At 39.0% G+C, this 16,666-nt stretch overlaps 2 protein-coding genes across 2 annotated transcripts; one reads left to right on the top strand and one right to left on the bottom strand.

The window, feature by feature from the left end:
* Positions 1 to 1,951: 1,951 nt before the first annotated feature.
* Positions 1,952 to 10,147, bottom strand: kbtbd4 (kelch repeat and BTB (POZ) domain containing 4). Its single transcript, XM_053501118.1, has 5 exons — positions 10,033 to 10,147; positions 8,256 to 8,747; positions 8,020 to 8,161; positions 5,128 to 5,234; positions 1,952 to 4,487 (listed from the first exon to the last, which is right to left on the bottom strand). The coding sequence occupies exons 2-5, from the start codon at positions 8,715 to 8,717 to the stop codon at positions 3,627 to 3,629; spliced, it is 1,572 nt and encodes a 523-aa protein (XP_053357093.1). The 5' UTR covers positions 8,718 to 8,747; positions 10,033 to 10,147; the 3' UTR covers positions 1,952 to 3,626.
* Positions 10,148 to 12,053: 1,906 nt separating this feature from the next.
* On the top strand, positions 12,054 to 16,319 carry LOC128528126 (protein FAM180A). Its single transcript, XM_053500882.1, has 3 exons — positions 12,054 to 12,186; positions 14,179 to 14,243; positions 15,051 to 16,319. The coding sequence occupies exons 1-3, from the start codon at positions 12,102 to 12,104 to the stop codon at positions 15,366 to 15,368; spliced, it is 468 nt and encodes a 155-aa protein (XP_053356857.1). The 5' UTR covers positions 12,054 to 12,101; the 3' UTR covers positions 15,369 to 16,319.
* The last annotated feature ends 347 nt before the right edge of the window (positions 16,320 to 16,666 follow it).

Raw genomic sequence — 16,666 nt, 5'->3', positions numbered from 1 at the left:
GGCAGGTGCCAAGTCCTGCTGGAAAATGAAATCAACATCTCCATAAAGCAGGTCAGCAGAAAGAAAGCCTATGCTCTAAAGCTTCCTGGTAGATGTCTGTGCTGACCTTGGACCTGAAAAACACAGTGGGCCAACACCAGCAGATGACATGGTTCCGCAAACCACTACTGACTGCAAACTTTACACTGGACTTTAAGCAACTTGGATTCAATGCCTCTCCTCTCTTCCTCCAGACTCTGGGACCTTGATTTCCAAATGAAATGCAAAATTTAAAACATTTTATCTGAAAAGAGGACTTTGGCCCACTGAGCAACAGTACAATCCTTTTTGTCCTAAGCCCAGATAAGACACCGCTGCATTGTCTCTGGTTCAAGAGAGTTGTAGCGACAGTTGTAGCCCATGTCCTGGATATGTCTGTACGTGGTGGCTCTTGAAGCATTGACTCCAGCTGCTGTTGAATCATTTCCAAATTTTTGAACAGGTTTAGTTTCACAACCCATTTAAGCCTGCAGTTATCCCTGTTACTTGTGCTCCATTTTCTACCACATTTTTCCTTCTATTCAACTTTCCATTAATGTGCTTGGAATGTGTGCAGCACTCTGTAAACAGCCAGGCCTTTTGAGCAATGACCTTTTGTGACCCACTGAACCAATTAAAGGCTCAAAAACCCTTTGCAGGTGTGTTGAGTTAACTAGCTGATTATAGTGCACCACCATGAGTCTCCAATATTAATCTTTTCCACAATGTTCTAATTTTCTGAGATACTGAAATTTCAGTTTCATTAGTTGTAAGCAATAACCTTAAAAAAAATCGCTTTTTGAATTAAATTACGGAAATAAATCAACTTTTCAATAATATTCTAATTTATGGAAAGCACCTGTATATAAACCTGACACGTCATGATTTTGACATCTTAAAGCATTATAAACCACGGCAAATGGTTTAAGGGTTGGAGTATTCTTTCATTTAAAAGGTTCTAAAAGGTACTTTAACTACCTGTATGATTGTTTTAGGTTTTTAGTAAAACTAAAATCTGTGCTTCTCTTTTACTCTCCTTCTGCAATAAGGCATCCAGTACTTCACCTGATTCAATAACTTCAATCCATTCATGAGGGATGGATTTAGAAAATGTTTTGTGAATGCAGAGAATTTTTAAAAACATCTGCCTAGATTTCTTTTTATTACATTTAATGCATTTAAAGTGTTATGTCACTGCAATTATTTTACATTATATGAAAAGAAGCAGAATCCTGATTGGGCAGGGTCCTGTTTTTCACCATAGCAGTTTGGAGGCAGTAAAATCTAATTAAACAAACAAAGCAATGCATTCTTAATCATACAAAGGAATCAATATGATAACTTCATTTGCCCTTCATGAGCATTATTACAATGCATATACAGTGCAGAACACATTATTTCATATGTATATAATCAGCTGCAAAGTGTGTTTTTTACATTAAGCACCCATAAATAAGCATTATGAACATCGCAAAATATTTCAGGGCATTCAAAGGTGAAATCCCCTCTCCTGTTTAACAAGAGACACTTTACACAAGAGACATAATATATTACAATCCACATGCACAAGTCACCTTACATTTTCTATTGCTGCTTAAAACACGATCAATACCATTGTGCAAGAAGCTTGCTGTGTAGTGTTTAGTTTAAAGAAAAAAATTCAGATGTGTCTAACATTCGGACTGATAAACAGCATAAACCAAATTATAAATTATAATACATAATATTATAATATATAATAGTTAATTATAATCATCTTATGGTCTGAAATCAAAGTTATTTTAAAAATAAGCCTGTTATTCCACTAGAGAGCAAAACAGAGTTAAACACAGAGCCATAAACTCAGCTAATTACTAAATGTGGTAATGATACATAATCCTTCATGACCATGCAAAATTCTTATTTTTGTAATCATGTCTTTCTCAGGAATTGGAGAGAAATTAGACTTGCCACTATTTATACTTTATGCAAGCATTGCTTTAACTAAATGCTTGTACTCTGTCTTAATGAACTTATTTTAACTTACATTTTTATTTAGATTTTGAACAACCTGTCTCATCCAGCCACTGACTATGCTAAAAAACTTTCTTCCTTGGTAAAATATTTGTATATACTAGAGTAGCAAGACTCATAAAACTGGAATTCTTCTTTGCCTCCCTAGAAAGCATAAACTTTATTTAATAAAAAATAAATCATGATGAGCCAGGTAATGCCAGGTTAGAAATTAAAGATTCCATAAGCTAACGCAAACTGCCTCGGCAGCGATTCAAACAATGGTTTGTTGGTTAACTTTGGTCACTTACATGATATTTACTTTTGATTCATTTATCTTCAATAAAATAAAGGTTTTTAATTTTATGAAAGAAAAAGTAACATTAAAGGAATATTAACAATTAAATACTAAATAAAAAAATACTTATAGTGTAAGTAAGAAAAGGGGCACTTTTTTCATTTATACTTAACATTTTTATGTGAGGGTACTTCCAAGATTTTGATACATTATCTGCATTTTTACTTGAATACAATTTCTTGTTTATTTTCCCCTAAACAAAACACATTTCTGAGTTTCACAACAAACAAAGTTAACAGTAAGAAAGTCACACCTTTTCTTTTGTGTGTTAACAAAGAAATGTTAACTTCAGTTTGTAACATTAAAAAATGTGGGGGAAAAAATCAAAGAGGTGAATACTTATGCAAGGCACTGCATGTATAATTGTTAATAAACACATTCAAGACGAGCTGTTGATGTTTTTGGTCTGCTGAAGAGATTATTTTCAGCCCACTTGATATTAGAGTTGGTGTAATTTTGGGCCGTTACCTAAATCGAGTTTGGCACCCCTGTACTGGACTGTAGAGAGCTTTCTTTACACTGCGGCACTCAGTAGCTGTTTAACTGTGAGCTCATGTGAGCTTAAATACAACTAAAAACCTCTGACATACATAATTACTGTCAACTAGACTACTCAGCATACTTAAATATATAGGGCCCTTGTTTATTACAATTTGGAATAAAAAGACCGAGCATCAGTTCTGCATTGTACATGTTAACAAAAATTATAAAAAAAAAATAAGTGAGAAGATCAGTGGTCCATACTGATCTTTACACTAAGTCAACTGGAAAGAGTAGATCATGACATTCTACCTTCAGTAATGAGCTTATAGATGGTTTTTACTGCTTATAATATTGTGCCGATAAAACTAGACACTGAACTGTAGTCCAAAATGCCACAAAGTGTTGATTCAGTTAAGAATTCAAATATTGTATGGCTTTTTTAACAATGCATTGGGAGCACAAATAAATTAAAAGTATACAAACACTTCAGGTAGTTTCTCTTATATCATTATACATGGGCTAATGGTGGCACTGGACTACTAACTGGAAGGTTCAGAGTTCAAATCTATGTACTGTAAAACATCACTGCTGAGCTCTCGAGTAAGACTCTTTATCTCCTCAGTTCAGTTGTAAGTCTTGTCAGATAGAAGCATCTGCCGAGTGACTAACTGACAATACAAATGTAAATTCTATACCATGACAGCAAACATTATATGGTCCACATACAGTTTTACTGTACCCCATCCTGTGTCTCATTAAAAATGCCACTACAACATCAGGCCAGAACGAACTGCCAGTTTGTGAGAAGGATTTTAATCCCTTTGATAACCGACACGACAGATGTGGCTGGGTTCAGCTTGAGTGTGTCAGCGTCACCCTTCTTGCATTTATCCCGGAACACATAAATACAGCCGTTGCAGCTGGCCACCTTCCAGAGCGAGGGCACACAGCTCCACACCTCGGGGAAGCGCAGGCGTGTGAAGCTGTCCAGCAGTGGGTTGTAGCACACAAGCGAGTCGCCTTCAGCCACCACAAAGATCAGGTCCTTGTGAGCGGCAGCGTGCATGTGGCCAGCGAAGGGCAGCATGTACGGCTTGGTGCGGCATTTCTGCATTGCCGTGTCGAAGCACTGGATAAGGCGGGATGGCTTGGTAAAAAAGTCGGCATCGTTTTCTTCTCCGCCCAGAAGGTAAATAATGCCGTCGAGATGAACGCCTGCAGCTCCGAACACAGCTATGTCCAGCTGTTTGGTCTCGGTCCACGTGTTAGCTTGCACTGTGTAATAGACAACACCGTTGGACAGCGTGTCCTGAAGCGTCTTGCCCCCAAGCGAGTAGATGGCATCTTCGGAGGGTACGGACACCAACGCGTGCTGCAGCCGGTCACGAGGCAGCGGCGCGCACCTCTCCCAATCCATGGTGCGCATATTACACTTCCACATGCGCCGTGGGATAGAGCCGCCCACTACGTACAGGTCGCCCCCATGCTTGCAGGCTGCTGTGATCTGATGGCACAAGCTATTCTGGCCGCTCACACTGATGGCATCGTCCTGAGCACAGTGAAGTGACACGGCCAGCGAGTGTGTCCGCGTCTCCTCCTTGCCTATAAGGTAGATGTGTACGTTCTCTCCAATCTCCTGCACCAGAAGGTTCCAGATTTTAAAATGAATGATATGTTCTTAGTTACTTTGACAATCCCTGAATAACACAACACTCATGCTACAGGGTCATTATGGTTTAATGTTTAGAAACAGAAAGTTATATTATATAGGCTATACTATTTGGCTGGGCGATTTGGCCTGAAATCAAAATCTCGATTAATTGAATATTTTAACTCGATTACGATTAATGAACAATTGTTTTATTTATTTATTTTTTGCCCTCATAGTTCACTGGAAAGTTTTGTACAGTAAATATGCTCACATATTACAAGTGAGAGATTTTTGAATGAAGGGTGCATTACTTTTAAATTTTAAATCATTTTGTTCTAAGTCATTCTTACTGAAGCCAAAATGTGTCCAATAACGGAGACTGCGTTTTTCTTTGGTACAAGCTGCTCTTGTTCCTCAGTTGTCTCAGTGTTCAAGCTCTCCATGCTCGACATGTCGGCGGAATAACGTAACATAAAGGAGCGGGGTTACGTGACTCCATATGTGGTAGTGTTTTTAAAGGGAAAGTAATCGAAATAAACGACCTGGGAAAATTTGATCGATTATGGGTTTTGAATGTCGATTTCGAATATTCGCCCAGGCCTAGGCTATACATTAACTAACTCACCTTTAGGCTGTCAGAAAGCATGTCTGCAAACTCCTCTCTCTCGACTTTGTTGTGGTTTATCCACGACTCAATTGCTGCAGTTGGATTTTGGGAAGTTGGAACACCATCTAAATTAAAGACAAGACAGTAATGTTGGTGTGATGCAGGGTTTCAATACTGAATCCCATGAACGAGGGACACTAATCTAAGTAGATATTACTACTGAGCAATAAATAGTAGAGTGGAGCAACATGAAGTGAGCTAGTCAGTGTGTTGTGTTGCAAATTAGCCAAATTGCTCAGACAATTTACAGCAAAAATATGATAAGAAAAGGGAAAACAAAGGTAGATTAATGGATGCATTAGATAAGCCATAATCTAAAAAAATTGGGATATTATGTATGTTTGTGTGAAGACTAACTGACTAAAGTATACTGCACGCTTGTACAATTATACATATTTTCCACTGCTTTACAGATATCTGTCCTACAATCATGCAAATTTAAAACATAGTGCAGACCTTTCATTCTTACTTTGATAGGTTTTATAAAATTTTAGGCTAAAGTGCAAGATGTCCATTAAAATGTATAAAAGCAACAGTATTCATGTATTATCCCTTGTGTTGGCTTTGATGGTCCTGCATCTTATACTGGATGAAAGTGGACAGAAAAAGTTGTGTTCTGGATGAATCAGCTAATATTCCGCCAACACCTTTCATGACTCAGTGAATGTCCTGACTTGATGGCACTTTACATTTACAGTGGTGTGAAAAAAATATGTAAAAAAATCCAAACCTACATGGCCCTGTGTGAAAAAGTAATTGCCCCCTGAACCTAATAACTGGTTGGGCCACCCTTAGCAGCAATAACTGCAATCAAGCGATAACTTGCAACGCGTCTTTTACAGTGCTCTGGAGGAATTTTGGCCCACTCATCTTTGCAGAATTGTTGTAATTCAGATTTATTTGAGGGTTTTCTAGCATGAACCGCCTTTTTAAGGTCATGCCACAACATCTCAATAGGATTCAGGTCAGGACTTTGACTAGGCCACTCCAAAGTCTTCATTTTGTTTTTCTTCAGCCATTCAGAGGTGGATTTGCTGGTGTGTTTTGGGTCATTGTCCTGCTGCAGCACCCCAGATCGCTTCAGCTTGAGTTGACGAGCAGATGGCAGGACATTCTCCTTCAGGATTTTTTGGTAGACAGTAGAATTCATGGTTCCATCTATCACAGCAAGCCTTCCAGGTCCTGAAGCAGCAAAACAACCCCAGACCATCACACTACCACCACCATATTTTACTGTTGGTATGATGTTCTTTTTCTGAAATGCTGTGTTACTTTTACGCCAGATGTAACGGGACACACACCTTTCAAAAAGTTATTTTTATACCTTCCAAGAAAGGTATTTTCCCAAAAGTCTTGGCAATCATTGAAATGTTTTTTAGCAAAATTGAGACGAGCCTTAATGTTCTTTTTGCTTAAAAGTGGTTTGCGCCTTGGAAATCTGCCATGCAGGCCGTTTTTGCCCAGTCTCTTTCTTATGGTGGAGTCGTGAACACTGACCTTAATTGAGGCAAGTGAGGCCTGCAGTTCTTTAGATGTTGTCCTGGGGTCTTTTGTGGCCTCTCGGATGAGTTGTCTCTGCGCTCTTGGGGTAATTTTGGTCAGCTGGCCACTCCTGGGAAGGTTCACCACTGTTCCATGTTTTTGCCATTTGTGGATAATGGCTCTCACTGTGGTTCGCTGGAGTCCCAAAGCTTTAGAAATGGCTTTATAACCCTTACCAGACTGATAGATCTCAATTACTTTTGTTCTTATTTGTTCCTGAATTTCTTTGGATCTTGGCATGATGTCTAGCTTTTGGTCTACTTCTCTGTGTCAGGTAGCTCCTATTTAAGTGATTTCTTGATTGAAACAGGTGTGGCAGTAATCAGGCCTGGGGGTGACTACAGAAATTGAACTCAGGTGTGATAAACCACAGTTAAGTTATTTTTTAACAAGGGGGGCAATCACTTTTTCACACAGGGCCATGTAGATTTGGAGTTTTTTTTCTCCCTTAATAACGTAAACCTTAAATTAAAAACTGCATTTTGTGTTCAATTATGTTATCTTTGACTAATAGTTAACGTTTTTGATGAGCAGAAACATTTAAGTGTGACAAACATGCAAAAGAATAAGAAATCAGGAAGGGGCCAAATAGTTTTTCACACCACTGTAAACATACCATTAAGTGAAAACACAACTTATAGATGAAATGTTAACCAAAGACTTTTAAACTTTTTGTTGAAAAACAGGAAAAACAGGATGAGATATCACCGGACACCTCATCAAAGACAGGAAGATTATAGCCACATAACATCACACTCTACAAAAACTCTCTCATTAGTCTGCATTATTACACAAATGACAATTTAGCTTTATATACACTAACGCTCAAAAGTTGGGGTCGTTCCTGATTTTTATTTTTTTCTACATGATAAAACAATGCTAGAGGCATCCAAAATATGCAACAATCTCCTTTGAACAGATGTGTCTGCTACTTATGCTTTGTAAAACCTTCATAACGGCTCAAATCCAAGGTGCCGTTAATTGGTGACTTTTGAGGCTGGTAACTCTAAATAAACTAATCCAGAAGAGCTGACCTTCATGTCTTAAAATAACAACTGACTGTTGTTGTTGTTACATACTGTAATTACCTAATTCCAAATTTTGAAACACCCAGTATTGTTGTCTATGTCTTGTCTTTAAAAAAATTAATCTTAAAACAAAAACGAAGAAATCACATTCACAAGTGATCCCAAATTTTGGAGCAGTAGTATCTGTTACTTAATACTTTTTCTGTATTTATTTCACATTTTATTGTAATGATTTGTTCACCCATGAATGCAATCCACTTATCCGTCCTACAGCACAAACCTTTGATGATGTCAATGAGGAGACGTAAAGGGAGATTGAGGAACTCCTCTGTCTGGTGCAGCTGTACCAGATGAATCTTAGCACAGTGTTTAGCTGCTGTATACAGCTCCTGGTCACTGTGTCTGTCTGCCAACCACATCACCTAAAACAAAAACTGAATGAGCCAGTGGTACCACTTTTTTTATTTTTTTTATTTTTTTTATTCGGGAGCACTCTAACACTTCTCTTCGACTCACCTGAAGACAGTTCTTGACATCCACAGTTCGTGAGAGGAAGCGCGAGCACTCCTCAAAGAGGGCTGTAAGCTGGTACATGTCGGCCATCTCGTAGGTGTCTTGTAGATCGTCCACCTGTAGCTTGATGGTGCCATGGTAAATGTAGTCCACCAGCAGCTGGAAGACGGGCGCACTGACGTCTTTCAGCTCGATGTGGCGATCGTGAGTTTCTCTAAGATTGGAGGTGAACATGGATCTGAAGAAGCTGCTTTGGGCTGACAGGACCAGACGATGGAGAAGGAACTCTCTGCCCTCCACCGTGATGGTGACATCTGCAAACAAGCCGTCCTCCAAACACAGGTCCATGATGCTCTTAACCACACGGCTAGAATGTGAACGGTCTGTGAATGTGTAGCCCTGAAAGTAGTTCTCCTCAATAGAGGATGTGCCCACACTGAGGCCCCCGTCATCACACGACTCCATGGCATCTGATGTGGGCTGCAGCTGTCTAGTCTGGTGGAAATATTACAAAACACACAGAGATTTAGTCATCTGACAAAAGTTCTCTGTTGCTGAAGGCAAACTGGGCTGCATGAAGGAATGAAAAAAAATTTACACAAAAAATAAAGGAAAGAACAGATTCAAGCATAAGATCACAAACCATTCAGACATCTTCATTTAAAAAGGAGCGAGATGTAAAAGGGATTTTATCGTGCAACATAACATGATAAGGGGCAGCCTGGTGATACAGTGATTAGTAGAGATGGGGAACCAAATTGACTTAATGATGTACTGTGAATCTGTTGTGTGGGAATTCGTGTTTTTTTTTATGTATTTTTGCATTTGAGGTGTTAAAATGTTCCTCTGTTATCCTACAAATGAATGAAGTCTGTTTAGAATTATAACACTATCTAAAAACATTAATATTGAATTGAGACACAACAATGTCATACTAACGGAATCGCAATATAGATTGAATCGGCATCTAAATATCGTCATAATATCATATTGAGTGATCCCTTCTAAATCCCATCCCTAGTGATTATTGTCACCGCCTCACAGAAAACAAGAAAAAACACGGTGTATATGTAATGCCCTGAAAAGTACTGTATATTTCTTCTGGGTCTTTCAATCTTGGTGCAGCAAAATATTACAGTTTGATTAAAATGGAAGTAATTAATAAAGATTGGTGAATAAATTAACAAAGGTGAATCAAACACTTCAGGAGCTAACAGCGCAGGAAGAAAACACACCCTGATAAACCTTGTTTACACACACACAAAGTGCTGCCTGAATTATTCAGTGTGGAAATACTGGTCCAGCAATCTGCTTCTTCAACAGGTGGCCAGATATGAGAAGCTAGTCATGATCTCTGATGTAACACACAATTCAGGCTTCCAGTAACACCCCCCCCCCACACACACACACACATACACATATACACACACACATACAGGCCAAACAAACTTTACTTTCTGTGCTAGCTCCTAAATTAGATTAGTCACACCACTAACCGAGAATCCTAACCCTACACATTAAAAACAATGCAATGAAAAATAATTATTCACAGTGCCTCATCTTTCATTACACTCTTTTAGTTACGTTTTTATTAACTTAGCTCATTTATCTCTCTCATGTTTGCATGCCCGTTGTTTAGCCTCACATAATGCACCCAGCTATCAGTAACTAGCTCGCAAAAAAGGCGCCAACGCCTGCTGTAGTCCGTCAGTTTACACTTCCAATTGTTCAGTAACACATAAAATAGACCAGTAACGATTTATAAAATAGCACATCGTACTTGCGGGTTTATAGACCTTTCAGTTGCAATTAGCCAGCTCTCCAATAAAGCCTGTTGTTATTAGCCATAGCGTTCTTGCTACATGTTAATTTGAGAGACAGCCAGAGAACCCGCCTGTCTTTTTGCAGCTCGCTGCTGCCACGTTCCGGTGGAGGCCTGTCATTGCAGCCACAGCAGCAGTAACAATATTCTTGCTTGTTGCGTCGCATGTTTGATGCAGCAAGTGTCACGAATGGTTTTAATATTTAACAACTAAATCCAGGTGTAAATGCAGTCAATAATAATAGCACACATCCTTGGATGCTTCTCTTCAGTCATTTTGCAACGACTGGAGCCATTAGCCAGGAGGTTGTGTCATCAGATGGTTACCAAAGTGTTTCGACCCTTAACTATAACACTCTCCTGTTGGTGGGTCATTAGTGGTGGCCAGCCACTACTCAGTCACTCCTGGCTGCCAGCTTAACTCCTCCCTCCTACTCCAAATCCAAAAGGAGGCTCTTTCTGCTGCCTCCCCCAGCCTTCGCACTGCCTTCTTTCTCTCAATCTGCCACAATCCAATGTCTGACATCAGCTTCTATACTGATTGGGCTGGGAAGCCCCTACATCCCACCTCGACTGGATACAACCACATCTGCCAACCTTTGTCCCTGCAGTTCCACACCAAGTCTTTATAGCGTTCAGTCTTCCTTTTAAATGCCTCCTCCCACCCCTCTTCCCATGGCACTGTAAGCTCCACTAAAAGATAATCTTCTTTATTTCCATGGAGAAGATAACTGCGTCAGGTCTTAAGGTAGTGTGGACAACATTTGGAAACTGGAGCCTATTCTTCAGATCTACCCTAAGCTCCCATGCTTAAGCAGACTGCAAAAGACTTGCCTTGGTTTTATTGGGTCCTGGTGACCTCTTCCCCTCTTTGACGAATGTTTTTCCTGGTGATGACTTGCTCTTATGTTGTCAACAATATATGGAAAATATCTAAATATACTTATATCTCTATGGAAACTATCTAAATTATATATATATATATATATATATATATATATATATATATATATATATATATATATATATAAAACCTATGAATTAGTGTATATATATATTTCCTACAGATTTACAAGTGTAACCTGTTCAGATACTTTTGGATGCCTTAATCATAACCTCAATTTTTACTTTATCTGAAGCAATGAAGCAAGCATCGGTTTAGCTCCAATAAGAATTGTGATTAGGCACGCAACATTATTTAAACAGATAACAAAAAGTCAGATGTTATGACTATACATCTTGAGTGAGGCATGGTGGTGGTAGCATCATGAGTTACCCATGGACTCTTAGTTACTTCTGTGTTTAACAAGGTCTTGACTTAGTTTCTGAATTCTATGGGACAGTTGGAATATGATGGACCATTTTAATATTGCTGTGTCTTGTTAAGGCACCTTAATGTGCAGTTTTCAGACTTCCACCTGACTGCATTATTATAAAAAGTGTATCATAAATTATTTTTTGTTTATTTAACTAACTGTGGCTTGCACTGTCACCTTGTGCCTTCAGAGTCCGGGTTCGATTCCTGCCTCGAGTCTGGTGGGTTTCCTCTGGGAGCTTTGGTTTCCCCTCACAGTAGAAAGATATGCAGAATAGGGTAATTGGCGTTCCCAAATTGCCAGTAGTGTATGAATGAGTGTGTATGTATGGGTGTGTGCCCTGGCATGGATTGGCACCCTTTCCACCAGGGTGTACCCTGCCTCCTGGGATAGGCTCCAGGCCCCAAATAACTGTAATATTTAAAATTTGGGGATATTTGCATCATCTCCCACCTTATTGTACTGTACGTATGCAATCAGAAGTGAAGCAGAACCTTTTTAAATTTGTGTATTACAGGCTAGTTTATATATTTTAGAAAACGTCCAGGGTGTGAATACTGATGCAACGGACAGCATATTGATATCCAGTCCCAGGGTAGTTCTTTTTCCACTGACACGCGGCTCTTTTCCGCAGGTGGAGCAACGCTAGAGCAGTCAGAGGGTTTGGAGCTGATACCATTCTGTTCTGCTTCTCTCTTCAGATCGGGACTCATGTCGGCGAAAATGCAGCTCGTTCACTTCGCACGGCTTCTTCTGTGTCTCGTGGTTTGCAGAGACCTTTGGCACACATATTCAGGTACCAATTTACTTCTTTTGAACTTTTCCCGCTTCCACATTTGCGACATTCCTATTTTTGTCCTATTCCGTGATTTTTTTTAATGACCGACGGATGACTGTGTTATAAACTCAGGCTCTCAGATTCTCACAGCAGTGGATCAATCTCTTAAAGACTTATAGCATGATGTATTGTAGGATGATATATTGCCTGAAAAGGCAGAGGTTTTGGCATAAGGTATTAAACCGGGAGATTATTTTTACAATCGGAACAAAGCTGCACATCCCTGAGCTGACTCTGCATTCACAGCATTCCTGCCTCCAGTTATACAGCCAAGTGTTGGCCCAGCCATTTGTCATAACGTACTGAACTTTAACTTATGAAACCTAAACTTTTTGCTTTTTATTGAGGATTTTTAGTGCTGCCTTTTAATGGCAAAAGAGAATTTGGGAGAATTGACCATTTAATGACATATTCCCTGTGAAAAATACTGAGGCATTGTCCTAGACAAAAGGAACTTCTTTTAATCATACCAGAAGATGACTTTTATTCATAGTCTAAGGTGTTATAATAAGCTTAGACTCACTCACTCATACACCGCTTGGGCCACAGGTGGCCTGGAGTCTATATTCCAGAAGATTTAGGGCATTAGGTGAGATAGGGTGCCGATCCCCTCACTGGGCACACACACTCACATGCTTACATGGGAATGCCAATTAGCCTAATCTGCGTCTCTCTGGACTGTGGGAGGAACCCCACCAAGCATGGGAGAACATGCCCAAGAATTCAAACCCCAACCCTGAAGCCTGCAAGGACACAGTCCCAACCATGTGCTAGTGTCATTGTGCATTTAATTATGAAATTAAATCATATTCCAAAAGATAGACACTTGAGGTTTACACCCCCCTGCTTTTTAGTACTGTACAATACACTGTAAATCTCACTTGTTCTTTGACACACAGAATGTACACAAGTGCTTAAGACTAAAAATCTTCTCTTAAGTTCATCAGATATCTTGTCGCTTGCAAAAAAAAATTCAGGGTTTGATTCATACCTCCAACCTGTTAGTGTAGTTTGCGTGTTCTCCCTGCGATTTGGTTGGATACCTCTAGGTTCTTGGTTGGTTTCCTCTAGGGCACTCTGTTTCCATCCAGAAACATGCAATGTAGGTATTGTTTTCAAATTCCCCTTAGTGTCTGATTGGGTGTGTGAGTGTGTGTGCCTGGCTTGTGCCTTAAATTCTTTGGATCCTTGTTAGAATGTAGAAAAACAATCTGTGCTCAAAAACAGAACAAACACAAATCTTTAGTCTTTATAGGGTAATAGGATATAATTACTTTGTGTCAGGTGTACTAATAACTTTGATGTTATTGGACTTCACTGTGCTACACATTAGTTTATAAAACAGTTTTTGACAATTCAGTTGTCTGTTTTTTTTTATTATAATAATTTTAAAATTAGTTTATAGTTATAAATTGTTAAATCAAATTTATAGTGTTATATCTTTACAGCAATCAATTTATAATTGTTGCCTTAATTTAAACAGTCTGAATTGCACTCCTTCTGGATAGTATGTGCTTTGACCTTACAAAGCAAGTGTCACTTTAAATTGTGACACTTGGGCCTTCTGGATAGTATGTGCTTTGACCTTACAAAGCAAGTGTCACTTTAAATTGTGTAGTGGTTAGCACTGTCGCCTTGCACCTCCAAGGTCCGGGTCCGATTCCTGGCCAGGCTCGATTCCGGTCTCTGTGTGCATGAAGTTTGCATGTTCTCCCTGTGCTTGGTGGGTTTCCTACCACAGTCCAAAGATATGCAGGTTAGGCTAATTGGGTTTCCCAAATTGCCCGTAGTGTGTATGTGTGTGCCTTGTATATGTGTGTGGGATAGGCTCCAGGTCCCTGCAACCCTGAATACAGGATAAAGCAGTAGAGAGAATGAGTGAGTGAGAGTAAATGAATGAATTCATGTTTGTTGTGTTTTGTGACATTAATGAATGAACCTTGTGTGCAGATGCACTGGCTGCTTCAAAAGAAACTTTAATCACCAGTGTCAGTGATGCCAACTTGATGTATGAGGTAAGATTTTAAAACCATAAAGTAATATTAATATTAAGTTAAAGAACGTATTTTAGGATTAGAATTGCCTAACACTGATGATCAATTATATACCAGTAAACTGGTAACAAGATCATGGACACCCAAGGCCTATGCATATGGGGACCAAAGGCCAACCACAGAAAAGCTAATGTAAAAACAAATGCAGAAAAAAGGTAACGCTGGCCACAATGAAAAGGTATCAGAACACCTAATGTAGGACAGACTGCTGCATATGGGGCTTGGTGGGCAAGAGTTTAGGAGTGTTTGTTGATCCAGCCTCCAAATTCCCCAGATCGCAATCTGACTGAGGATCCAAAGGACCCGTTGCTAACATCCTGTGCCAGACACCACATGCACATCACTAAAGTACTTGTAGTGTCATACACCGAGGGTCCAGTGCTGCCCCAGCAGCACAAGGGGAACCTTAATGATATTGGCCATGTCTTGTTTATAATGTTATGACTGATCTGTGTAATTTTTAGAATATTTCTGGCATTCCAGTACTGTTTATATCATTGATTGACTCATGCGTTTGAGCCTCCATTTTTTCAAAGGTTTGTCACTTGCATAACAAAAAAAGATATATATATATATATTTTTAAATAATGTAAGGTTAGTTGCTCAGTTCTATCTAACTTAAGTTAATAAAGCAGTGGAACATGCCCTTGAGGAGTCCCCAAGACAAGGAAAGATTGATTAAGGTGGGCTAAAAGCAATACTGGAATGTTAAAGAGAAAAAAGAAAGAAAAAGAAAATATTAAATTGACATAACTCTGTTCATCCTAGTTTTTACTGAGAAAACTTGTGATTGATGAAGACAGCAATGTTGGAATGCAGGACAAAGAAATGGCATCTATGAAGCTGGGACGTGTTTTCTTAAGCCGTATAAATGATGACATACCCAAAACTGTGCCAGGAATGCAGGAACTGCTGATCATGTTCGAAGAGGAACAGCAATCCTTTAATGACGATACTTTCGAGACACTTATCCTGGGAATCATCTATTCAGCCTACCAGGCCCATGAGAAGAGGCAGGAGAGTCAGCAGCAGGCATGGGCAGGTGTCCTTGGGCGCCTGGCAAACGTCACTCTACGCAAATTTTAAAATATGCCACAAAATGCAGAAAACAATCAGAGCCTGTCACATAGTGTATGCATGAAACACACCATATCAACATAGTCACAATATCAGTTTCCCATCTTAGTGAGAATGTGTAAAGCAGTTATGAAAGTCCTGTATGAAGTTACTGCTGTCCAGCGGGTGGAGTCAGACCTTATCCTGATCTAGCTTCTCCTACCTGAGTGCAGTTGAAATACAGATCTTGGGGTGGAAACGACTCAGTATGATGCACATTAGATTATTGAGTTTGATGGATGCTGTATACTGTTTTAAACATTCTGATAGAAAGAGCTGGATCAGGTACAACTCCACCCTCTAAACATTTGGTTCTGCAGCGAGGTCTATTTAAAAATCATGTTTTGACCACAATTATGTTTTTATTAATCAGTAATCTATGTTAACATGTGCAGTTGCACATATGCACATCAGTGGTTCTTAAAGCAGCTCTTATCACCTCCAGACATTTTATGGTGTAAGTTAGGATGGAGTGAAAAGATTTGGGTCTTTGAGAGACTCTGAGGATTGAGGATTGATTTGAAACCCTATAATCTATATGAAATCATTACTAATCATTACAAGATAATATGTGAATTATCTGAGAGTCACTATCCTACCTTATATCAACATAATATCAAGCCAAATTTGAACATTAGGAAAGCATCAAATTGTGACAATGCTTTTTTAAAAATACTTTAGAAGAAAACAGTTTGAATTACAGTGTTTTTTTTGGGGGAAACATAAATCTTCTTTATCAAAACACAACATAGTCCTGCCCATAAACTGTAGTCTCTCTCCAGATGCTTACATTGCCTATAAGCTAAACACTGCTGAATGCAATGCAGATTTTAATCACAGAATATCACCAAAAACAGAATTACATGCAAATGTCTATGGATGGTTTGGATGGCTTGGTTTTACACGATCTCTGGGCTTAAAAAAAATCTAGTGCAAAAAATAAAAAAACTCTATATATCTAATGAAAATCTCTTGTGTCTTGTGTTTATAATAAAAGCAGTGAACATAGCAACACAATTTACAGCTACTACCACTAATAATACTTAAACTAAAATTGAAACTCGTACTACTACTTAATGTTTTACCAGTTTTGTAGGTCAGTTTTGTGCCATAGTAACGTAATGTGTGATACAACTGCTTTGGATAAGAATGATCTGGAATTACATGCCTTAGTACAGCACAGGTGCATCGACAGAAGGCACTTCTCTGTTTATCCAGTTTGTGATTTAGGGAATACGTTTTCTCCATGATGGGTAACAAAATACTGA

This window comes from Clarias gariepinus, chromosome 7 (assembly GCF_024256425.1).
Source record: "Clarias gariepinus isolate MV-2021 ecotype Netherlands chromosome 7, CGAR_prim_01v2, whole genome shotgun sequence".
Taxonomy (NCBI): Eukaryota; Metazoa; Chordata; class Actinopteri; order Siluriformes; family Clariidae; genus Clarias; species Clarias gariepinus.
This window is presented reverse-complemented; position numbering and strand designations above follow the sequence as displayed.